This window comes from Enhydra lutris, unplaced genomic scaffold (assembly GCF_002288905.1).
Source record: "Enhydra lutris kenyoni isolate GAN:26980312 unplaced genomic scaffold, ASM228890v2 scaffoldscaffold33, whole genome shotgun sequence".
Classification (NCBI taxonomy): domain Eukaryota; kingdom Metazoa; phylum Chordata; class Mammalia; order Carnivora; family Mustelidae; genus Enhydra; species Enhydra lutris.
Window position 1 is genome coordinate 11,465,867 of NW_019154117.1, and position 25,472 is coordinate 11,491,338.

Consider the following 25,472-nt stretch of genomic DNA (forward strand, 5'->3'; position numbering starts at 1 on the left):
AGCTGGGGGTTGGTAAAATAGGTGATCAAGAGGTCCAGATTGCCAGGATAAGATAAAGACTCACGGGAAGGTAATGTGTGGCGTGTGACTGGTTAATAAGACTGTATTGCACATTTGAAAGCTGCTGAGAGTAGATCTTAAAAGTTTTCTTTATCAGAAAAAACTTTGATGGCTACATATGGTGACCAATGTTAACTAGATTTGTGTGGTGATCATTTCTTGATATATACAGACATGAAACCATTATGTTTCACACCTGCAACTAATATGTTATACTTGAAGTAAAAAATGAAAATATGTAAGGTTCACGACTTAATAGCTAATGTTTACTGTCATCAGCAATATTAATTGAATTGGACATTTCTGAAATTTTTGAGTACATGGCACTGAAGAATCTCACGACGCTGAGTGCACTTTGGTGCTTCTACCTAGATGTGTCCCTGGGCACTAGCGTGTTTTTATTCACCATTGCTCTTATACCATCCTTGCAAACATCACTACAGTCCGTGGGGCAGTTGAGGTCTTCTCACAACAGTGAGAGTAGTTCATGATTCCCTTGCAGTGGTTTCAGGGGTCCCCACAGGCCTCTGGACCACACTTTGAGAACGACTGACCCACACCTATATCCAGAATAAGAAGTCCGTTGACTTTGGATTGGTGGGAGAGGAGAGAAGGTGGTACAGGCAGCGAGATGATCAGTCCCGACCATTAGGCTATGCACTTTCTCACTGATTCTGAAAGAGAGTAAAAGGGAAGGAGGAGGAGATGCTGATTTTTCACAGAAGAGAGTGGGCACCTGGGGGTTTATCCCACCCCTTCAGCTGAAATCTGCCGTGTTACAACTGGAATTACATCTGCCTTTGCCTTAATGATAACATATTCCACAGAATATGCAAATAGTGTAAATCTTAGCTGAAGGAAAACGGCTGGCTTACTGAGAGCACCCAGGCAGCACTCTTCGGAACCCCTTATCCGTTCTGTTGTATTTGGATGTTTTGTAGAAACTGGGATATAGAGGAGGGGATAAAAGCTACTAGGGTGTTCATTCTAGAGGAAGGGAACATGGCTTCCAGTTCAAAAGTTTTCCCCATGGTCTGCTTCAGACCTGATTTTTTGTTGTGATTATCCTTTTTTCCCCCCTATAAAGATTTAGATATTAATGACATAGTCAGTCTTTGATAATGAGTGCCCGCTTACTTGCCTTGACCTAAGGTATCTGTTTACCTTGACCTAATGTAGTATGTGTTCTTAAGCACATTCCTAAATTGAATCATACATGAAATGCATTAAGAGAATTTGTTCTTTACTGTTTTTTTGTTTTTTTAAACCATTGTCCATTAACAATTAGGGAAAATTTAACAGTGTACCTTTGTTGCTTACAGCAAGATACTATTTAGTCTGGCTGCCTAGATGGTTTTCATCTCTAAGCCTCTTTTCAGCCTTCACCTTTGTCCTCATTCCTGTCTTTCATCATCTGCAAGACACCTAACCTTTCCTGTTTGACTGCTCTGCTGGACCCAGTGTCTAAACCTAAACTCTCTGTAAATAAGTAATGTGGTTTTTTGTAGTGAAAGGGCCTTTCATACCCATCACCAGCCTGCTTCTCGTACCTATGTTAATCACCTCTGGTTACAAAACTCCTTTTCTTAGATTGACTTTCAACTTTTTCCAGTCTCCTTTCACTTGACCCATTTCATCTCACCTCCCTGGCTTCCTCTACTCTCTTTCATGTACTGCTCAGGCCCCTGTCTACAACATCTGCTGAACTTGTTCATTCTTGTGTATTACTATTTCCAAACTGGGTTCCTACTTTTACCCTGGAGGCAACGTGGTGGGGTGGAAATGAACTTGGACTGGTGTCAGACACATCTTAACCACGTACTATATAACCACATACCACACATGATCTCAGGGAACTTAATTTCTTATCCTTAGTTTCTTTACCTTGAATAGCAAAGTAGTATTAGTTTTTAGGGTTGTATTACCTTTTTGCTATATATTTTTAATCTGTTAATCAGATCTCAGTTAAGCTACTTTAGGTTAAGGGACTGTGTGTAAACAACATTCATAACGATGGTTAGTAACTAATAGTCATCAGTGAAGGGCCAGGCACTGTACTAAGTGTGTTACATATTTTACCTTTATAAAATTTTCATCATAGCTCTGTAGGGGAAGTACTATTACTTTTTCCACTTTGTAGATATACTAAAGTTCAGAAGAGTAACTTGTTTAAGGGCATCTGGGTGGTTCAGTTGGTTAAGCAGCTACCTTCGGCTCAGGTCATAGTTCCAGGGTCCTGGGATTGAGCCCCACATCAGGCTCCCTGCTCGGCCAAGAGCCTGCTTTTCCCTCTCCCTCTGCCTGCCACTCTGTCTGCTTGTGCTCTCTGTCTCTCTCTCTGTCATATAAAATTAAAAAAAGAGTGACTTCTCTAGTTACACTGGTCATCAGTGGCAAAGAGGAGATCAAATCCATCTTCCTGACACCAGATCCTATACCATTACCACCATCATTACTTCAGCTGTGCTCAACAAATACTTTTAAATCCTGAGTGGTTACATAACAAGATTGTTTAATCTGGAAGCTAGTAGTGTTTATGTCTGAATAGCATGGCTTAAAAAGCCCATCAAACAGCAGGAGACCTAAGGATTTGGGCTCAAACCTGTGTTAACTCTGATTTCTCGATCATTATGTGTTTCATACAGTTTAAAGCTGATGGAACAGGATGTTTGCAACCTTGAGGAGGAAGAGCGAAAAGCAAGTACCAAAATCAGAGAAATAAATGTTCAAAAAGCAAAACTTGTTACTGAATTAACAAACTTTGTAAAGGTAAGGCATTTTCTTAATTTTAGTCACTTTTTTATAGCAGGTAGATAAGTTAGATTTTAAAAAGCTCTTGATAAGATTTTACTATAATTTTTAACTTCGTCATTTTTCATTTTAGGTCAGTAAATGGGTTAAAAGCACTCATTAAGCTAAGTTATTATGCTCCAAATGATTCATTTAAACACAGAAAAACATTGAAAAATTCTCTTGTAAGAAATAATTGTAAAAAGAATGATTAGAGCTATCAGTTGCATTAGAAAAATGTTCTCTTTGTCATAGTTTATACATTTTTTAAAACTTTTTTTTTCTTAGTTGTCAAACAAATTAAACTTTTAGGGATTTTTGTTCCTAGATTTGTACTTCTTTGCATATACAAAAAGTTGATTTAATTCTTCAAAATACTACAGTGATCTCTGAGAAGAACAAACTAGAATCTGATTACATGGCTGCTTCTTCACAACTCCGTCTCACAGAGGTAGAGTTTTGCTTTTTACTTTTTTATGATGGGGTTCCTGTGTCATCACTTGGGATATGCATTTCGTTACATGCTCTTTAGTTTACGAATTTAATGCATTTTGCGGATGAGGAAGCATTATTTGAAACACTATACTATGCATTTTATGTTATTTGACTGGGGGAGGTACGGTGTAGGGTATTGGACGGAGTCACTAGACACGCAGAATCTCCTGTGTGTTCTCTTAACCTGTATAAATTATAGTCCCCCTGTCAGCAGGTAGCAGCTGGTGGCCTTTACTGCAGTTTGTACAGCCCATAAAATACGGTTCCGATGAGTTACTGTCACCACCCAGAGTGGCTTTAGTGTATGGTTTCGGTGATTTAATTTTCTGGTAATATTGATGCATGAAATGATAAATATGAAGATAACATGCAGGGGGTAAAATGTGATGCACTGAAGTTAACGAAAATGACAACAAAGAACTGACGGCAGAGTGCGAATGGCAGTGGCGTAGTTTTGAGTCTTCCAAATCCTTTCCCAAAAACAGAAGAGCAACTAGGATAAGAGCCACAAACCCATGAACAACATGGACAACAAAACTGAGTTCCAAAGTACCCCTCTCGGTGTACTGCAGTTTCCTCTCCCCATAACCACCCAGCGTTGGTCTCCCACAAGCCTGCCCTGCAGGCTCCAGCAGTAAGTCAAGGTAATCCCCTGACTTAACGCCCAGCCCTCTGATCACATGATTTGTCTTTCTGGAACTGTCTATCCCTTTCTTGAGTCATCTCCTAAGCTAGAACATAGCTATGATCCAAGGAGTGGGCTCCTGAGTAACCCATCACTCAGAAAATTCCTAGGATTTTAGAGTCTCTTCCCGAACACCAGGGGCAAAGGCCTAATTCTTTGTTACACAACATGTGTGAATGCCAGAATATCAGTGGGTAAGAATAGGGACGTGGCAAATAGGGGGAGAGTTCAGGGAACCCAAAAATGAGGTCACCAACAGGTTCTCCTCTCTAAACGAAGGAGGCCCCACGAGCTGTGGAAAGCTCTGCAGATCAGTTTGAGAGCAGCTGAAACTGGGAGGTGACTATAGGCCCTAGAAAAGTCAGATGGTGCAGTGGCAGTCCAGGCCCTGGGAACCCTCCAACCAAAGTAAACTACTTTGCAGAAGCACGCTGCTCACGGAGAGCCAGAACCATGCAGTAGACGAAGGAGACAGTAAAATTGGTCTTACATGGCTTTAAGACTGAAAGCATAGCTGACACACAGCACTGGAAACGGGGGAAGAGAGACAATTGAAGTAAAACAGAATATAGTCCCTGATTGTCCCATAGGTATCATCAGGAAATAAGATGATACTACTTCAAAGTGGGTGCTTTGGGAGACAGAAAGGAAGAATTTCAATACTGTTTATAGTGGGAACCAACAGACAATATTGTAAAAAAGATATAAAGGACGAAGGACATTGTATAAGGTATTTGTGCAAACTTTCCAAAAGATATCAAAGAAAATGAGAGATAAAACACATCATATCACTAGAGATTAGATATCTTACTTATATCCGTATATGCCCCAAAAGTAAGTATGACATGAAATGACCGAACTAAGGCCAAACATGAGTCTGGTCACGAAGTGTGAAAGGATGTAGCTCGTCTTTTAAAAAAGACCATTTCCAAGTTCCAATATGGTGCAGAATGTGAGAGATACATCTTTAAGAAAGAGACTGAGAAAAGTTTAAGCAAGAGGATGTAGAGCCCAATGGATTTTTTTTTAATCACAGAAGCCCAAAATATCGAAAGGATCTATATTTATGAAATCACAGTGATACTTTTAAAAAATAGTAGTATTGGTCCCCTTTGGCGGATATTGGATAAGCAGCTCATTATTTTGAAAAATGGCAAGGAAAGAATCTAGCATTTATCCAGAATTTCCTGGGTGACGTATTACTTAGGATAAGTAAGAGAAGATCCTCTTTACAGAAGCATTTCAGACAATGCAGAGGGAATTTCAGTAATAGACTGACAGCACTTTGCAGCTGCCAGTGAATCAGGGGATCATATTAGCTGCTACAGTCGCGCACACACACACACACACACACACACACACACACACACACACAAAACAAAAACAAAAAACAGATCTTTTTGTGCATACCCTCAGACATAACATGAAATTATTTCAGTCTGATTAAGGTTCTGGCCCAGGGTGTGTCAGCACTGCCAACATTGTCCACTGGAGAAGTCTTAGTGTGGGGGCTGTGCTGTGCAATGGAGAATGTGTAAACACATCTCTCTGGCCTTTACTTGCTAGATGCCAGCAGTCTGCCCTTCCCCACTCCAGCTGTAACGAGATTGCCAGATGTACCCTGGGGGACAAGTGGTTCTCCCATTTCAGAACCACTGCTCTAAAACTACCAGTTTCAAGTCTTTAGAATACTCTAGTTTATAATTAGATCTCAACTTAGATGATAAATTGTCATCAGAAATATTTGAATCTATTTTGATTTTGTAAAACCTACAGTTGAAAAAGTAAATTCATGCACCCAAGTTCTAACTAAACATTTTCTGAGAGCTGGAGTATTGGTTTTTATTTTTAAATTAATTTAAATTAAACTAAAAATGTAGTTTCTCAGTGATACTAGCTACGTTTTAAGTGCTTAATGGCCATGTATGATTTGGGCCTGCTGTATTGGATAGTGCAATATCTAAGAAAAGGAAAAGGGGGAGAGAGAACCTAATTAAGTGAAAAAGATCTTTAAAAATATATTAACCAAATAAAATGAATGTACATAATTTAGATCCCAATTTGAACAAAACAATTGTAAAAAAAAAAAAAAAATTTTTTTTTACCTAAGAAATGGAAGTTTGAACACTGACTCAATAATATTAAAATTCATTGACATTTTTAGGTTTGATAATGTGGTTATGGATTTTTTTAAAGTCAAAAATACATTGTTTTAGTATTTATGAAGAAAATACAATGTCTGGAATGTCTTCAAAATCCTCCAGGGAAGAAGGGAATCTAGATGGAGTATATATGCCACTCTCTTGGTCTTGAGTTTAGAATTGTTGAAGCTGGATGATAGGTACCTGAAGGTTTACTAGACTGCTCTCTCTGCTTTCATGTATGTTTGAAATTTTCCATAATCAAAAATTTAAAAATGCCAGGAAGCACAGGACAGTGATTTTTGAGGGAAGGGAAAACAGGGCAAGATGATACCTTTGATGGCCTTAGTTTACTGCCCGGAGAGTTTCCAGGCCACAGTGTTGGAAGAAGCAGCCAGTAGGAAACAGCACAGCACTACAGAGCTCACAAATGCTGAAAGGGTATTAGGAGAATGGTGAACGACTTTCAGGCAGTAAATTTGACAATTTAGAAGAAATGGGCAAACTCTTTACAGGTCCCAAAAGTCCCTGAAGGAAGAGCCAATTAGAATAGCCCTGTATTTACTGAAGAAATTAAATTTGCACTTAGAAACCTTCCCACAAGGAAAACGCCAGCCTTGAGGCTTGATTGGTGAATTCCAGGGAGAAGGAAGACTAACAGTTCTACCTAAGAGTCTTAAAAGGTAAAGGGGGGTGGGGGTACTTCATGACAGATTCTATGAGGCTAGCATTCTCCAGTATCAAAATCAGACTAAACTATAGACCAGTGTCTCTCATGAACCATAGCTGCAAAAATTGATTTAAAAAGTTAGCAAATGAGGGACACCTAGGTGGCTCAGCTGGCTAAGCATCTGCCTTCAGTTCAGGTCATGATCCCAGGGTCCTGGGATTGAGCCCCACATCGATTTAAAGATTTAAAAATAAAATCTCCGGGGAAAAAGAGTTAGTAATCCAACAGTATATAAACAGTAAAATCCAACTAACCAAGTGAGTTTATCTCAGAAGTACAAGGTTGATCTAACATTTGAAGATTCATCAGTGTAATCCAGCATGTGAACAACTACAGAAGAACCAGATGATTGTCTTACTATATACAGAGAAAATATTTGCCAAAGTCTAGCATCCTTTTATGATAAAAGCTTTGTGTTTCTAGGAATAGAAGGAAATTATCCAAAACCACTAGCTCATAGCGTACTCATTGATGAAGGAGTGAAGCTTTCCCCTAATGACTGGAAACAAGGAAAATCCTCACTACTCAGTTCTGTTCCACATTGCACCAGAGATCTAGCCAGTGCACTAAGGAAAAGAAAAAGAAAACCCAAAAACGAAAAACTTGTCTATTTCAGACAGACTTATGTCTGTGGAAAATCTTAAGGAATCAGTGCTATCAATGCATTTAGCAAGGCTGTAGGATACAAGTCAGTATAGAAGTTCAGAATCCGATGTGGCTCCATCTCCTAGCAATAAACAATTGGAAATCAAAGTTGAAGAGGACTCTGGGGGGCACCTGGCTGGCTCAGTTGGTTAAGCATGACTCTTGATCTCAGCTCAGTCTTAGCTTGGGGTCTTTTTTTTTTGTTTTGTTTTGTTTTTGTTAAGATTTTACTTATTTATTAGAGAGAGAGAACGTGTGCACAAGGAGGGGGAGAATGCAGGCTTCCTGCTGAGCAGGCAGCCCGATGTGGGGCTGGATCCCAGGACCCCAGAATCCTGAGCTGAGCCGAAGGCAGACACTTAACAGACTCTTAAGCTGCCCTTAACTTTGGGTCTTGAATGCAAGCCCTGTGTTGGCTGCTCACTCAGTGTGAACCTACTCAAAAAAAAAAAAAAAAACTACTGTGTGCAATATCATCAAAAATATGAAATGCTTAGGGATATATTTATAAGACCTGTATGCTGAAAACTACAAAATCTTGCTGAAATTAAAATAAGACTTACATAAATGGAGAGATTGTGTTCATGTATCCAAGGTCCAGGATTTGTTTAAATGTCAGAACTCTCCTATAGATTCAATAAAATTCCCAGCAGGGCTTTTAGAAATTGACAAGCTTATTCGAAAATGGAGTAGACTTAGAAGAACTTTGAAAAAGACCAAGTTTGATGACTCACCCTTCCTAATTTTAAGGCTTATTATAAAGCTGCAATAATGAAGACATCATTGTATTGGTGTAAAAATAGACGTATATGGCCAAGTGGGACCGAACAGGGAAACCAGAAATAGATTCACACATACATAGCCGATTGTTTTTTGGCACAGATAACTGAAGCAATTCAATGGCGTAAGAATAGTCTAACAAATAGTGCCGGAACAATTGAATAATCATGTACAAAAGATGAGCCACAACCCTTACCCTCCTACCATATATAAATGGGCCACAGACTTAAGTGGAAGAACTAAAGCTAAAAGCTTTTTGAAGGAAATAAAAATTCCTGGTGTGGGAAAAATTGAGTGGAACACAAAAAGCACAAATTGTAAGGCAAAAGGAATTACAAGTTTTACTTCAACAAAATTAACTTGCTTTTCAATAGATGCTGTTAAAAAAAGGCAGGCTACAAACTGGCGGGGAGCATATATTTGCAACGCGTTACACCTGACAAAGGACTTGTATCAAGGTGACAGGCTATTACAGGGGGCCAAATGGAGCCTAACAACTGCTTATATTAAGTCCCTGCAAGCTACTAGTTCTTGCATTTTCAAGGGATTAAAAAAAAATACATGACATTCTGTATGGGGCCCTCGACATACCCTCGACTAAAATACTTAGCTCCTTGGCCCTGTACAGAAAAGGTTTGCTGACATGGAGAATACCATAAGAAGAACTCTTGTACAACTGTCAATACAGAGATGACAGACGGCCCAGTCAGAAAATGGGCAGAAGATCTTAACATAATCTTCACTCAAGAAGATACACAGATAGCAGATGAGCACATGAAAAGATGCTGGACATGAAAAGATGTAGGGAAGCGTGAATTATGAGCTGCAGCCGTAGACCCGCTGGAACGGCAGACGTCGTACGGGCGTGTTGGTGAGGCTGTGCAGCATCTGGGACTCACGTACATCCTGGTAGAGAGTTCAGGTGCACAACCACTTTGGCAAACCATTAGAGAGATTTTTAAATGCTAAAAATATACCTGCCAATTCAGCCATTCCTCTCCTAGTATTTACCCAAAAGAAGGGAAAGCATATATCCATGAGAGACTGGTACAGGAATCGGTGGCAGTTTTGTCCTAGTTAAAAACTGGAAACAAATGTTCAGCAGTGGTGAAGACACGATACAGTATATCCACACAACAGGGTATTACTCAGTTGTAAAAAAAAGGAGTGAATTACTGAGACAATATGGTGGATCCTAATTATGCTGGGTGAAGGAAGCCAGACCAAAGACAACTCTGATTCCATTTATGTGACATTTATAGAATGTAGAATGGCCTGTGACGGAAATCAGTCAGCGGTGGCCTGGGGGCATATAGTGGGGTAGGTTACAGAGGGGTGCACAGTGTTGAAAGGGATAGATAGGTTTGTTGCATTGGGGGCGATGGTTTCGCTGTTGAATAGGTTCCACAGAACCCACCAGCTTGTCCCCTTGACAGGCAGCTCATTCACCAGTTACATTTCCAAGCTAAAAAAATGCTTAAAAACTTAGGAGTTCATCATTTGTTTCACTAAAGTCTTTTTTCCAACATTTCCTACTATGAAATCTTAAAGATACACCAGAGTAGGAGTAATAGAACTTCCATACATCCCTTCTCCCTAACAAATGTAGCACTTTGCCATGTTTGTTGCAGATTTTTAAAGCTCATCCTGTATTTGAAGTCCCCTTGCGCCTTGGTCGTCCACTCTTTTCCCCTCCCAGAGTCTGCTATGCTGTGGCAGGGTCTGTACATGATTTACATTACGCCTCACTTTTCAGAAACATTACTTAATACTGAACTGAAGTAGTATCTTTTAGTGGAAACAGGCCTGATAAGTTTTAGGAAATCGAGGACCACTCAGAGGAGTGGGAACATTTTTCTGAAGTCAGCCTCTTCAGAATCGGCTTCCAGAAAAAGTGGCTAGAAAAAGTTTGGAGAAGCAAGATTTTGCTAGCTGATAAGCACGTTAGAGTAGTAGGCGAGCACAAACACAGCTCACCAGAAGGAGCTGAAGATCAGGTTTGATACGCTAGGATTGGTGAGTGTGCTTAGAGCAGAGGCCAGAGGCTTGGAAGATGGGGAAGTCCTTCCTTCACCCCCATTGTACAAAACAAAAAAAGCAGAGGAAGGGAGCAGGAGTAGCCATAGTCATTCTGAACATGGTGAAAGGATGCGGCAAAGAAACAACCAAAGGTAGTACCGAGATGGGGGGTGGGGGGAGGGTGCTGTGGGAGCTGGGTCTGGAGCTAACTACCCGAACAGAGCCCCATCTGTGTTTATTTCATGGGGTGCGAGCGAAGTCTTCTATCCGTCATGTGTTCTGTTGGTAAATAATTAAAAATAGAGCCCATCCTACATTTTGTCACCGACTGAGCCTGTGAGCCTGGTTGTTCGGGGGAGGGGACTTTACAGAAGAGATTTCAGGAAGAAAGGAACCCATCATGCCCATACTGTATGGAGTGAGTCCAGCCACACAATACAGCATTGGATCCTTGTGCATGAAGTTTTGTTTTTGAATGAAGCATTAATGAGCTAAAGAGAACTATAGGTTGGTGTCAGGTTTACAGAAGTATCATGAAATCGTGAGGGCTTTGGGGTCAATCGCCCACCTTCAGCCCACTCTGGAACGGAGCTGCTCTGCAGCAGCCTGTGGTCACGTGGATGTACCAAGACCTGGTGTCAGCGGACAGTTACCGTCCTGGGACCCACTGTGTGAGTGGCAGCAGGAATCTTAATCCTTTGAGCAGAGTAGACTATGACGGAGAATAGCAAAGTTTCTTGGAAGAAGGATTTGTTTTCAGTTTTTCAGTCACTAATTTTTTATAAAGATGCCACATTACACTGTCCAAAGAAATAACCTCTGGTTACTGCTTGTCCCTTTAGATTTGGTACCTGGAAATAGCCACTCTGTTCTCAGCCTCTCAACCACTCACAGACACGCGCGCGCACAGCCCTCGTCGGGTTTCCCATCCTGCTCTGAGCCGATGCTGCCCGACTGTGTTGTGTGTCGTCTCCTTGACAGTATTTTGTACCATTCTCTTTCTCTTTTCCATGAGTTGGTCTGAAAATTGTTTTATACATTCCTTTTGGAAGGTTCTTTTATTTCCTGCATTGTATGCTCATTAAGTGTTTGTTGCTGACTGACCATGGTCCCTAACCACCCTTTTGGAATAATGAAGACTGAGTGGAAGAGTGTATAGCATATGTCTCTCATCGTTCACTTTCTTATTCTTTTACTTTTCTTTTCTGTTTGCGGTCAGATGCTCATACTGTTATTCTTGCTGTCCTGTGTCCTTTGAAACAAGAGAAAAGAATGGGTTGTTTTTTTCCCCCACTTGTCCCTCTGAACACTTGGCAGGTTGCGCTAAGGAACCGTTACTACCACTTCCCATTTTGTCCTTGACGCTGACCATGAAAACACGTTCACAAAAGAAGATTGACATGTTCAGTCATATCCGTGAGGGAACTTGAAGGATGACTGACCACCATGGGATTTGATAGGGCCTCAGACTGTTGGAAGGCCAAGAGGGCAACAGGGTTCCAGGCCTATAAAACGTCTTCAGAGAAGAAAGGTGGTTGTGCGTGTCGGTTTGTTAATTGTGTCTGGAATATCTTTAGGACAAGTTAGTAAGCTGACTGCATGTCAGTTTACATATGAAGGTGGATACAGAGGGGTAGACCTGTTACTTGGTTGAGGTTTTGGGTTTTTTTGTTTTGTTTTAAGCCGTGCACTGCTTTCCAACCCTCACTTCATGTCTCTTATTTTCAGTCATAGGTATTAAAATACCTATCTGCCTTGCAGGGATATTGTGATAATTCTATTTAATATATATTGAGATGCTTATTGCACTGCCTAGCATGAAACCAGGGTTTCCTTAAAAAGTATAGGTTTGCATCAGAATTAATATTATAAGAATTAGAAATTGTTTAATGTGTTTGTCCTCCCTCTAAATTTAGATACCCCTTGCTTTCATGTAATGTTCTCTTCTGGGAGTACCTGCTTACCTCTTTCCCACAGCACAATATCAGGAGACTTGTTTTTTAAGATAGATAGATTTGAGGAGAGAAGGGGTCATTTAACAGGTAAACCGTATTATTGCTGCTTCTTAATTTCTTAAGATTATAATTTGTAATCTTGTATACTAGTAAGTCAAGACCACTGTCTTTAAATTTCAAATTTGACATTAAAATTTAAAGTTGATATTAAAAGATTACTTTTCATATTTCTAAAATATGTATTCTGCATGATATATAGTAAAACTTACAGTTAACATTTGAATTGGAAATCCATTAAATTGGTATGAAATTTGAGGCTTATTTATATCAAAGGAAAATTAAAATACTGTTTTTATTTACAACTAGTGTTTTAGTAAAAGTTAATGCTACTTAGAGCTCACATTCCTTTCATACAGAATATCATTTTCATTTTGACTCAATATTGTTAAATAGAATCCTTTATTATAAATGTTAGGTGTAGTATGCTTTTTGTATTTAGTAAGAAAATCTGACGCATTCCAATTTGTTCCACTAGAGGGCCCTCTTAGAGAAGGTTTTCCTTGTTCAATGTCCTTATATACCTTTCAGGACCATTGAACTTTCTCAGAATTTCTGAGAAAAGATTATACTTATTCTTTCAGAATATGTACCCACAGAGTAGTCCTTTTTGAGATGTTGGTGGGGCATAGTTTGCAAATTTGCCTTTTTCTCCCTTTAGGTCTCCCACAGATGAAAAGTTTCTGTTGTCCATTACCTGTTTAAAGGCTAGACTCTAAGCAGAATTGTTAATAAAGCCTTTTTTACTAGTCTGACTTTACAACATTATCTTGGATCATGGTTTGCTGCTTCTTCCGGCTCTTTACCTACCCTCCCCACCCCGAGCAGAGAAACTCAGCAAGAATTATGGTTCGGATCTATGGTGGGGACCGGTGGGGGGTGTTGCGCATGTACCCTGTGAAGAGTTATGTCACAAACATGTACGTAAAGAATGGTTTTCTCGGATAAATACTTAATTAGACCTCTGCCACTCAGTGAAAGGCAACTGTTGGATGAGGTTTTGTCCTCCCAAGTCCAGAGGCCCACATGTTCGCCTCTGGTATTTCTTTGCTATAATATTTTAGTGCTTTGTTTTGGCAAGGCCCAGAGGAGTATGGAGCGGGAATGGAAGACTCTAGCAGTTTCTCTCTGGCCCCCGTTGACAGCTGCCTCAGTGTGCTTGGCCCTGAGAGCAAAGCAGGTGTGGCAGGGAGTCTTCAACGTTTTCCTTCATGTGTCTCAGGTTCAGGGAACTGTCCTGACACGTGATTCGGATCGGGCCGGCTTTGTATCTGCAGTTCAGTCCAGGACGTATTCCTTTGACTTTTGTCTTGGGTTAGCTCATTTGCTGTGAAACTTATATACATCAAAATCACCCGAGGACCTTGTTAATAATATACATGTCCAGGTCTCTGCCCAGAGAGATCTTAATACATCTGCCATGTCGCTGGGCACCGGTACTGATTGATAGTATTTACCATTCCCCTCGCACACCCCTTTGGTATTTTTTTGTGCAGACTGAAGTTGGAGGTTTCATGGCAAGAGCAAGCCGGACCTGATTTCTTAGGAACCTATTCACTTGGTATTTTCGTAACCTTGAGCAAGTTTCCTAAGATCTCTGAGCCACGTGTAAGAAAGATAATACATACTCAAAGATTATAATGAGGATTAGATTAATTAACATACAAGATAGTGGTTATAACAAGCTTGGCCCCCAGAAGGCATTCCATGATGCCCTCCTCATTACCCATGAAACTTGCCATCGGGCTCTTGTCTACCTTTATCACTGACTTTTTCCAATCTTCCGTCTCTTCCAACTATGGTAGATTTCTTGTTCCCTAACTAAGCCTCTAAGCAGGCTTCCCTGCCTTCACATTTGTAATCCGCTGTCCTGGGACTGCATTCTGCTACTTCCTCTTTCGTAATTGTTCACCTGTTCTTGAAAACCATTCCCCTGTCCTGGCTTCTGTGACCACTCTGGCCTTCTTTCCTGTTTGCCTCCCCCGCCCCCGACCCCTGCCCCACACCTCTGGCTTTGCTTTTCTCTATCCAGCTCTCTCCGAGGGGCATGGTGCTATAGTGAAAAGAGCATGAGTTCTAGAAGCAGGCGTGGATGTGAATCCTGGCAGCCTGCAACTAAGTGTGTGAGTTTGGACGAGATGCTTCAGTTCTTTTCTTAACGTGCAAAATGGGGAATAATATCATTGTACAGTACTGTAAGAAGGGAATCATGTGTGAAGCACACAGCACATAGCTTTCAATGAACAGTAGAGCTGTTTCTCTAATGATAATAATTTTGTGTGTCTTTCTCCTTTTTCACCTTTCTGTGTCTAGTGCATAATAAAATACTGACATTTAATGGATTCTCAGTAATTATCTGGTGAAGGAATGAATGGGTCCATGAATAAATGATAACTATATGAAAGGCACTAGGACAACTACCAAACACTATTTAAAGGTTCTCTTCACATTCATGTGCTCAGTTTTCAGATGGGAAGCCTATGTACTATGTGTTTCAAATTGTATTAGAATATAATTATGTATAGCTAAGTTAAACTTTTCAGAAAAAAGCAAATTTAAATTTCAAAGCTCAGGGGGTGCCTGGGTGGCTCAGTGGGATAAGCATCTGCCCCCAACTCAGGTCATGATCCTGGGATCTTGGGGTCTCAGTGGGGAGTCTGCTTCTCCGTCGTCCTGTGTGTGTGTGCTTGCTCTCTTTCTCTCTCTCTCCCCCTCAAATAATTCTTTGAAAAAATTTTAAAAAAAAGATAAATTTCAGAGCTCTTAAGTATTAATGTCATATGATGTGCTGATATTATTTCAAAGTGTAAGTTCAAATTTAAACTTTCTAATCTTGGTCATGACTTTTGAGGTATGGCTTTTAGATGATTTGCTTCTTAAAATTCAGTTGTTGATGTACAGGCATACCTCATTCTATTACTCTTCACTTTACTATCCTTAAGATCTGGTATAATATTCCATTATTATATCTGTTATGGTGACCTGTGATCCGTGAGTGGCTTTGCTGAAAACTCACATGGTGGTGGTTAGCATTTTTCAGCAATGAAGTATTTTTTTAAGTGAGGTGTGTACATTTTTTTAAGACATAATCTCATTGCACACCTACTAGATTACAGTATAGTAAATGTAACCTTCACACACACCAGGAAACTAAAACATTCACCGGACATGCTTTACGGTAATGGTTACTTTATTGAGGTGCTCTGGGACTGAATCCACAGGGTCCCCAAAGTACGCCTCTAATGTGTTTTTTTTTTTTTTTTAAAGATTTTATTTATTTGACAGAGATCACAAGTAGGCAGAGAGAGAGGGGGAAGCAGGCTCCCTGCTGAGCAGAGAGCCCGATGCGGGGCTCGATCCCAGGACCCTGGGATCATGACCTGAGCCGAAGGCAGAGGCTTTAACCCACTGAGCCACCCAGGCGCCCCGCCTCTAATGTGTTTTAATGACGTAGTCCTCTGACATAACGGTAACCTACAAATTATCAAAACTTCTTTTTCTTGCAATAGCAACATTTCATTGAGCTGGATGAGAGTCGACAGAGGCTACTGCAGAAATGCAAGGAGCTGATGAAGAGAGCGAGGCAAGTATGCAACCTGGGTGCGGAGCAGACGGTTCCTCAAGAATACCAGACAGTAAGTGTCACGAGTGTATAAGGCTGCAGGGTCGCGCGCTGCTGTGCTCTCGGTCCGCGTCAGTGTGCTAGGCGTTAGAGCGGCCCTGAGAAACCGAATATGCTGAACGAAATAGCGGATTTCCCCCCATTTTTTGAAACTGAGTTTGTATGTGAAGTAATTGTGCTTAATGGATTTTCTTTACTGTATTCAAACTCGGGCATCCATCAGTCCTGGCGTAGCCCTAACGCTACTAAAGCACGGGCAGTCCCTTACCCAGTTATCAGTTCCAGAATGTTCATTCTTCCCGTAAAAGGCTTTTTTCCCCAACCTACCTTTAAGAGGTAGGGTCAAGTGGGGTTTGGTTTTTTTATGGAAACCTGGCATTGGCAATTGGTGTAGAAGAAATGGTAAACAGAAGTGATATTTTTTTAAAAAGGCGAAGTGAAAATGCCTTTCTGGAAATTAGGGTGTTTATTTAGGGTTTGACAAGACCCAGATCTTTGGGGCTAACATCTGTTGGTAAGAAAAGGAGAAAGGAGGCTTTCCTCCTTTCCTTTTTATTTTCTGTGCTGACATTCTGTGTGGTTAGTAAAAGGAGATGCTGCCTTATTATGTGGCCCTATGACCCTAAGTGTTAGTAGGGATTGTACCTTGCCTAACATACCACCTCTGAATGTCAAAAGAAGAAACTAGAAAATGAATTTTTAGAGGAAGTATTTTATCTTAATTTCAATAGATAATAAAATGTGTATTTCCCTATTTCCGTAGTTAATGTCTAATCTCTTTCAATAGCTAATGATATGTCTGGAAAAAAAGTTTGGATTAAATTTTCAAATCCTCAAAGATCTTACTCTATCAGACACAGATACCCTGGAGAGTGGTTCTATTTTCGGTACATAGTAGGGATTTAGTAGGAACATATATAAGACAAATCGAGTGGCTCTTATTTCTAAAAATATATTAAACTTATCCCAAGTACATGGAATTGTCATAAAATAAATAGTACAATATCTGTAGTTTTTTCTTTCAGAGAATAATATGGTTCTATCTTTGATAAGTTGTATTGTTTTTGAAAAAAACAAAATTAGAAGATAATTCATATATTATGAATGTTCAGGCACTGAACAAGACAGATACTTCTCTACTAAAGTTTATATTCTAGTCTGGAGGGACGGGCAGATAAATTAAAAAACAGAGACAATGTCCTCTTATCAAGAGGTGCTAAGAAGAAAAACAAAACAAGGTAAGAGGATAGTGCCAGGGAAGGCTCCTTCGAGAAGATACTATTATGGAGGATTCCTGAATGGGGAGAAGAAATTAGTCAAGTGAGAGTTTGAAGGAAAAGTTTTCCAGGCAGAGCTACTCGCTGCATACAGAGCCCCGGGGGGGCGGAAGTACGCATGGCATGTCTCACGTGAAGGAAGAAATACTCAGTCCGGCCCAGACAGGATCATCCAGGCACGAAGGACGGTGGAAATCAGAGCATGTAGGGTCTCGTGGAAGGAGTGTAGGTTGTATGTGGAGACAGACCCCACTGGAAGATTGTCAAGAGGAGTGATGGGCCTGGCTGGAGCGTGTAGAACGCTCTGACTGCCCGGTGGGGAATCCAGCAGGGACGTAAGAATGAGAGCAAGGAGACCCTTGAGAACATGATCGCTTTGGACCAGGCCAGAGAGATGAGGGCCTGGAGCAGTACTGGAGGGGGAAGTTTGCCAATATGAGGATCTTTTTGAGACCGTCAGCAGGACCGGCTAACGGATTAGAGGGAAGGGGTGAAAGAGAGAACCAGCCCGTGTGTTCTGCCGTGGACTGAGACGAAGAAGATTGAAGGAGAAATAGATTGGCTCAAAGTGTTGGGGAGGGTAGGTGACACGAAGATTTCTCTTGGACCATCTTCAACGGAAGACGCATACTGGGGATTCACTGAAGATGCCGAGAGGACGTTCAAGCACAGGGCGAGCTCAGTGGACGAGTCAGTCAGCAACGGACACTTCATATCTGAGAGCCTGTAGAAGTTGAACTGCTTTCTGAACAGATGGAAGACAACGATTAAAATGTTAGATTCATGTCGTATTTCAGGATCTTTTTCAGAGTTTCAAGATTGATTTTGTACCTCGTGTTGTATTAACTATGCAGGTTGTGCCGGCAAATCCGTGCACTGCTTTCCTCCCAGATAAAAAGGTGTCTGTTCTGACTTGGCTCTAGGACCTGGACTCAGAAGGTAGTACAGCTGACCCTCGAACAACACGGGTTTGAACTGCATTGTGAATTTTTTTTCAACAAATACAGTACTATCAATATATTTTATGTTTTCCTTGGTAACATTTCCTTTTCTCTAGCTTACTGTATGAGTACAGTATATAAAATACGTAACATACAAAATACGTGTTACCTCACTGCTGCTGTTCTCGGGAAGGCTTCCAGTCAGCAGTAGCTATCGGTAGCTACGTTTTTGGGGAGTCAAAAGTTAGTTATACATGCATTTTTGACGACACAGTGGGGCTCAGTCCCCCTAATCCTGTTGTTTGAGGGTCAGCTGTGCTATGGCGAAATTCCGTCAAAGTAATTGGATTCTTAAGATGCTTTTGTCATTCTTCATAAGTACAGTATAAAGTTCTAACTTCTTGCTCTCTTTCAATGCCCCACATATTCTGGACCCATTCTACCAATTCAGCAAGTACCCACCATTCCAAATGGACACAACTCCTCACCCCCCATGGTATGCAGCGCTTTCTTTTTTCCAAGCTCCTGTTTCCCCTCTGCCTTGCTTTCCCTCTGCTTCTTGCTTGAAGGCCCAGAGACTTCTGGGAAAGTGAGGCCTCTCAATTCTCTTAACTCTCTGTAGCTCCTCTAGCATGAACTGGTATTTCCCTTCTGTAAATCCCATAGCCTGTAGGGTAGAACTGCTTACTTTAATACTCAGCACCAATACTCAGTCTTAAGGTGTTTTCCAGTGTTACTAAGTGTAAGCTCTTTGAAGGCAAAAAAAACCCTGTTTAATTCCTTTGATTCCTTGTGTGCTAGCATGCTGTTGAACATGTAGTACTTACTCAGCAGAATATTTAACTGTTCAAGTTAAACTGCTTTTGCTAGACTATTTGTAATTACAGACCATTTTTTTCTTCTTTAGGCTTTCCAGGATCTTCCAAACACATTGGATGAAATTGATGCTTTGTTAACTGAAGAAAGATCAAGAGCCTCTTGTTTCACGGGACTGAATCCTACAGTAGGCCTCTTTTCTTACTGCCTGACTCAAGCACAGCCGCCCCCTCCCCATGCACACCGCTCACGCGCGCACCCTTCCCTCCAGTACTCGCCTCCCACTCTGTACTAGAGCTCTTGGTAATAATAAGCCAGACAGCAGGAACAATGTGCTTTAAATGCCAGATTCTGAATCTATTAGAATTTTAAATAGACTCTTCCTGAGGAACACACTGTTCTGTGCCTTTCCTTTATAAAAAGAATCGTTGGGCTAACCTGAAATACTGCAGTGTATTTTTTCAAGGATAAAAAACCCGTTCAGTAGAAGAACATAAATTAATGGCATACAAACAATGCAACACAATTGGCATTTTCTGCTAGTGCTTTAATTGATGCAAAATTTCCCGTGATGTTATCCTTTGGTAGGTTTATCTTAAATGATTTTTTTCCCTGCCAGGTCGTTCAAGAATACACAAAAAGAGAAGAAGAAATAGAGCAATTAACTGAGGAACTAAAGATAAAGAAAGTTGAACTGGAGAAATACAGGGAAAGCATTTCACAGGTAATTATTTAACCTTTACCTTTTCTTTCTATCACATGCTTATCGTGTATCGTATGGGAGTGTGGAATAATGCAGCCTGAAACGACATGCTTCTGAGAACAGATGCAGTGTGTGTGTTCTCATGACTAGATTGGTACTGAAATGGTTTTGTGGACAATCTTCTGTCAATGCAGTAAGCCTTTAAATTGTGCTTTTATATTGAATTGATTTGCAGGTAAAAGAAAGGTGGCTTAATCCTTTAAAGGAGCTCGTAGAAAAAATTAATGAAAAATTCAGCAATTTTTTCAGTTCCATGCAGTGTGCTGGTGAAGTTGATCTACATACAGAAAACGAGGTAATGCTGCCTTTGACATGTTTCCTGGCAAGTAATTTTAATTAGATGCGAAAAGTATGGACCAATTGCTTATTCTTAAGGTATACCTGTGAAAACTATGCTTACTAAAAAATTGTCCAGAGGAAGGAAAACACCACCTCTAGGAGCCCATCACTTTTTGGGGGTGGCGGGGCATTTGAGACAAGTCACTAATGCTTTACTAAAACTATAGATAGGTAATGGTTATTCAGCTGTGAATGATTTGCTTTATAAATCTACCACTGTCCACAGCAGAAGAGTCCTAAAGAGATTGGCAAACGTAACTGAAATACAGTATCAGTGGTTTCCTTTTTTAATCAAGATTTTAAGAGTACCCAGGAATGAAAATATTTGGAAATTTGTTAGTAATTCCTTGAGCTGTAAGTTAATGCATTGCAAATGGTAGGTAAAATAATTTCCATTCAGAAACGTGTAAAGTGATGAACCTGGGACTTGATTTAAAGTCACTGAAGATGAGAGGGTAGAGCGAGAGCTGAAACAGGAGTGGTCCTGTGTTGCGCGCAGTTGAGGCTGGTTGGTGATACACTGAGCTTATTTTAGTGTTCTCTCTAGTTTTGTGTATGTCAAAAAATTTCCCCACTAAGTTTTTTTTTCCCTTAGGACAAAAATGAAGACAATAAAAGATCCTTTTCCTTCACAGCTTAACATCTTTGTATTTCATCTTGTATGCAATTCTGCATGTACGATACGTGCGTGGGTAGAGAGCAGGGTAGTGCCTCAGGAGCCTTGCCCCACGACTGCTTCCCCTGGCTGATGAATGGCCAACATTATCTCACTTGCCAGTTCTGGTGAGATGGGAGATGCTGCCCCAGCGACGTGTCTGCAGTCCTGGGGCTCTTACAGTGAAGGGACAGAGTGTAGTAACAAGTATCTTTTATAGTGAACTGCCCACGTGCCAGGTCCTGTGCTGCAGCACTTGAAAGCGTGTTAGCGCCTTCCAGCCTCTCAGTTACTGTATAAGGCAGGTCTTCAACCAATTCTTCCTTACGATTAAACTCAGTAAAGTGTCAAAGAACGAGTCGTTGTCCACAAGCCTTGAGGGATCTTCAAGGGTCTATGCAGACAAAATTCCTTTCACTAAATTTAAACTGTTTTCTTCTTATCATTGATTTATTCAGTCTATTTTCAAATAGCAGTAGGAAATTGCTGGAGCAAACCGTAACCTGTCAGCGCTGTCCCGTTTTACAGGAGGACTACGACAAATACGGAATTCGAATCCGCGTCAAGTTCCGCAGCAGCACACAGCTGCACGAGCTGACGGCGCACCACCAGAGCGGCGGCGAGAGGAGCGTCTCCACCATGTTGTACCTGATGGCTCTGCAGGAGCTGAATCGGTGTCCGTTCAGAGTCGTCGATGAAATCAATCAGGTGTGGTGCTTTTCCTTTTCCTTGGGCTTTCTTGCAGCTTATAACCGACTTCAGTGTATTCATTGTGATTGTCATTGTTTAGGGAATGGACCCGATCAATGAGCGGAGGGTGTTTGAAATGGTTGTAAATACTGCTTGTAAAGAAAATACATCTCAGTACTTCTTTATTACACCAAAGGTAGGTAATAAGTCATCTACGAGTGCTCATTGCACTCCGAAGTCCCCGGTGGCCTCATCATGGAGCAGACGATGGCCCGATAGATCAGTATGCGCAGAAACACTCCCAAAGAAGGACTAACAAGATTACAGTATTATTTATATAAAGGGGACAAGTGCCAGTGCCATACTCAATCAGAAACCTTATTATTGGAAGAAGAAATGTAAGAGGCATAGAATTATGTTCTGGAACCAAGATTTCCTCCCTGCTTTTGGCACTTAACTCTTCATTTAGAGAAGTTCCTCTTTTAGCACTTTTTACAAGAGGCAGGAGAACACAAACCCTAGGGGTCCGGTGCTCCTCATTTGTCTGGGACAGCACTGCCCGGGCGCAGGAGAACTCTCAAGTTACTCTGACCTCACCTCTCCTCAAATTAACTTGGATAAAAACAGAATTATCCTTACAGAGAATTTTCCATTCTAGAGCTAGAACCATTACAGCAGGAAATATTCTTTTGTGACATCTTATGCTGTGGCTAAGGTATAAGACCAATATACTCAAAGATGTGTTTATTAATATTATCAGATTTTTAAAAACCAAGTAGGCATGAAAAATTTCATTGGAGAGCCCATCTCAAATGCACATTTTTATTGAATGGTATCATCTGTCTTCTTTGTCCAACAGATACCCTCGGGAAGAGCCAGATCTGTTAATACTCTAGTGTTTACCAAACCCCCTGGCCTCGAAGCCCTCCCTCTGGCACACACCTTGTAGGCTGCCAGTCTTTCCCAGACCCTTCAAGTTGCTCGCGAACTGTTTGTGGATACATAAGGTGTGAATCCTCAGAAAATTCTGAAGGACATACTCCCAGGGTCAGCCTAGGAAATTGTAGGATCTTATTGGCCTGGGAATGCTGACCAGGCCCTGGCTCAGGATCCTTCAGAACAGGCGTCAGGTGTGGCAGTCCAAGTAAGGACCACTGTGGGGGGTGTGTGTGTTGAGTTGCCAGCCTCCTAAGTGTGTCCTTAGTGTTAGAAATAGCATTTGACTTGACACATGTAAGGACGGCAAACTGTGCTTCTTAATGTATGGCATTATAGGACCATCTATTTTCACACTTACAGCTCCTGCAAAATCTTCCTTACTCTGACAAGATGACCGTATTGTTTGTCTACAATGGCCCTCATATGCTGGAACCTAACAGATGGAATTTAAAGGCTTTCCAAAGGCGGCGGCGCAGGATCACATTCACCCAACCTTCTCAATAAAAGTGAAGGGCAAGAACTTGGGAGTTTTTTTGGTTAAATCCTGTTTATAAGTATGGCTCACCTGAATAAAAGGAGATTCATTGAGACTAAGAGATGGGTCATTTTTGGAAGCCTGCTGTTAAATGCAAAGGGTTGATGAACGGACACCATAGTAACGCCTTTCGTGGAACCTCACCTGATAGGAGAAATTAAGTCTTCAGTTTCTGTTGAACCTAAGTCCTTGGCCCTCTGACCACGAGTCAGTGTTCCCACGGCAAAAGGTACTTAGTGTTCACGTCACAGGAAGTGTGCTTGACCTGGTAATTCTGAGCTTTAATTCCAGAGGAACTTTAATTACTCTGAGTCTAAAGCAGACTCTACAGCTCAAGTCATAGTTTCCTCCTAGTGTTATATTTAATTTTTAAAAAATTGATATGGAAATGTCTAGACTAATGTATAATAATAATTTATGACAGATCTATTAATTTCTTCCTATTAAAAAGGATTACCTTATCTCCACTAGGAAATGGGATTTTATGGGCCTTTGAAAAGATTTTACAAAACTTGCCACTGTAATTGTATTGGGATCTCTAGGGGAAAACCTACTGGGCTTCAGAAATGGTAGCAGAACGTCTTTGAAATGATGCCACAAGGTGGCCACTAGATGATGCAAGGAGCAACCGAAAGATTGACAGAAAAGAAATCAAGTGATAAGGGTTTTTAAAGAGTAACCCTGTAAAGCATGTGTGGGGTTTGTTTTGGGTTTTTTTTGTTGTTGTTGTTGTTTTTTATTTAAAGACAAGTGTATTTTACATCTTCAATTTCTAAAAGCATTTTTATAATTATTTTTAGTAAGATTTTTTTCTTAAGATTTCATATACTGGTTTCTACAGTTTATATTTGAAATTTCTCAGTGTTATGTCAAGAGTGAGGGAAGCATTGATTTGTTTTAAAACATGTTTCTAGAACCTAAGCTTTTAGGTCCTTCCTTAACAGTGTTGATCCTACCCCATTGTCTTAAAAAATCTAGTTTAAACTGTTTGAGCAGGAAAGAATTAGATGGGAGAATCATTTGTTTATCTCTGAGTTAATACCAATTAACATTGCCAAAACAAATTCTGTTCTTTTAAAAAATAAAGCTTATGAGATAGTGGACTAATCCAAGAACATGTCTCTGAACAGCGAATTGGATCTGTGCCAGAAATGACAAAATTATTATTTTTTTTGACTTGGTAGCTTCAGTAAATTGAAGAATTCACTTTGGCTTTTGTAGATTCATAAATAGCCATGGAGATTTATATTCTTAATAGGTCAAAAAATAATGAACCATAAGTCTATATACTTGGACATTTTCTCTTTAAAAAGGTATTTTTTTCTTGAAAAAAATTTTAAAAGAGCCTTCTCCTCTTAGCCTAATGCATGTATTATGAAAATATTTTAAAATAACATTTTTACTAGTGTAACAACTCATGTAAACATTGAAAAACTTGGTAACCGATTAGTAAAAGGATGTTGTTACCAAATGTTGGTTGTTTGATTTCCACCAAAATATCTTTACTAATCTGTGCTTACTGTCATTTGTTTATTGTCTGAGTCAGTGCCAGTCCTCTTATTTCTGTAAAATGATTATCAGTGTGAGACAAGAGCTTGATGATGAGGCGTGTTTGCAAAAAAAAAAAAAAAAAAAAAAAAAGGTCAAATACATTTCAGTTTGCCTTTGCCGGTAATTACCCCTTACCTTGTCTGTAAGCATTTTATATTTCTCTACTGGACAAATACTTAGTTTTACATTGGATTTTGAGCTGTAAAGGACAAATTATGTATCATTTTAAGAAAATAAGCCTAACACATGATATTCTCAGCCACTTAAAACTTTATATTTTCTGCAGAGGTTGATTTCTAATTACATACAAATTGTAAAAACGCCAAGTAAAAGTCTGATTTGATGAATAAAATATTTAAAGAGAAAATCTTCATTGATTTGCCTAAGGAGAGAGTCTCTATTCACAGATTTTTAGTGTTCAAAGTAAAAGTAAAGAATTTTTTGCTGCTTTCTGATTGTCTTTTGGACATGTGCTTATTTTCTTTGGAGTATGAATCTTTAGTGTATGGAAAATGTAATTTTGTCCTGCTATAGTGTGTGTCTGTGTGTGTGTGTATCACTGGGGGGAAAAATCGTTGTGGGAAATGCTACTTTGTTGGTAATAAATGCATATTTTCATATTCTTTTGGTGTATGTTATTTTGAATGAGAACTGTTTTTATACTTTCAACCTTATTAAGAGTCATTCTGGTTTTCACACTTACTGAAAAACAAGTCTGTTCACTGTGCCTTTGCTGGTCTGTCCATAGTCAAGAGCATAGAAGTTCTTGTCTGCCTGCAAGGGAATTACAGTCTAATCGCAGCACTGAACACAATGAAAAATGTTTCAGCCATCTCAGGAAACCAAGGTACAACACAAGTGTAAACATTTTTAGATTGAAACACTAGATTCGCTTAAAAAAAAAAATTCACAATAGTCTTTTTGTCTTCATACATTAAGCTGCTATCTTGACTCAGTTTCCTTATTGTGAAATGAGGATAATACTGC

General features: G+C 40.2%; 1 protein-coding gene across 1 annotated transcript in view; it reads left to right on the forward strand.

Moving 5' to 3' along the window:
• Positions 1–25,108, forward strand: part of LOC111153572 (structural maintenance of chromosomes 5) — a 97,209-nt gene extending 72,101 nt beyond the window's left edge. The window contains exons 16-25 of the mRNA XM_022512679.1: positions 2,706–2,829; positions 3,179–3,301; positions 15,867–15,992; positions 18,649–18,693; positions 19,105–19,200; positions 19,633–19,737; positions 19,952–20,071; positions 21,299–21,478; positions 21,561–21,656; positions 22,760–25,108. Coding sequence (XP_022368387.1) covers positions 2,706–2,829; positions 3,179–3,301; positions 15,867–15,992; positions 18,649–18,693; positions 19,105–19,200; positions 19,633–19,737; positions 19,952–20,071; positions 21,299–21,478; positions 21,561–21,656; positions 22,760–22,903 — 1,159 coding nt within the window. The 3' untranslated portion in view covers positions 22,904–25,108. The remainder of the gene's footprint in view (positions 1–2,705; positions 2,830–3,178; positions 3,302–15,866; positions 15,993–18,648; positions 18,694–19,104; positions 19,201–19,632; positions 19,738–19,951; positions 20,072–21,298; positions 21,479–21,560; positions 21,657–22,759) is intronic.
• Positions 25,109–25,472: the final 364 nt, after the last annotated feature.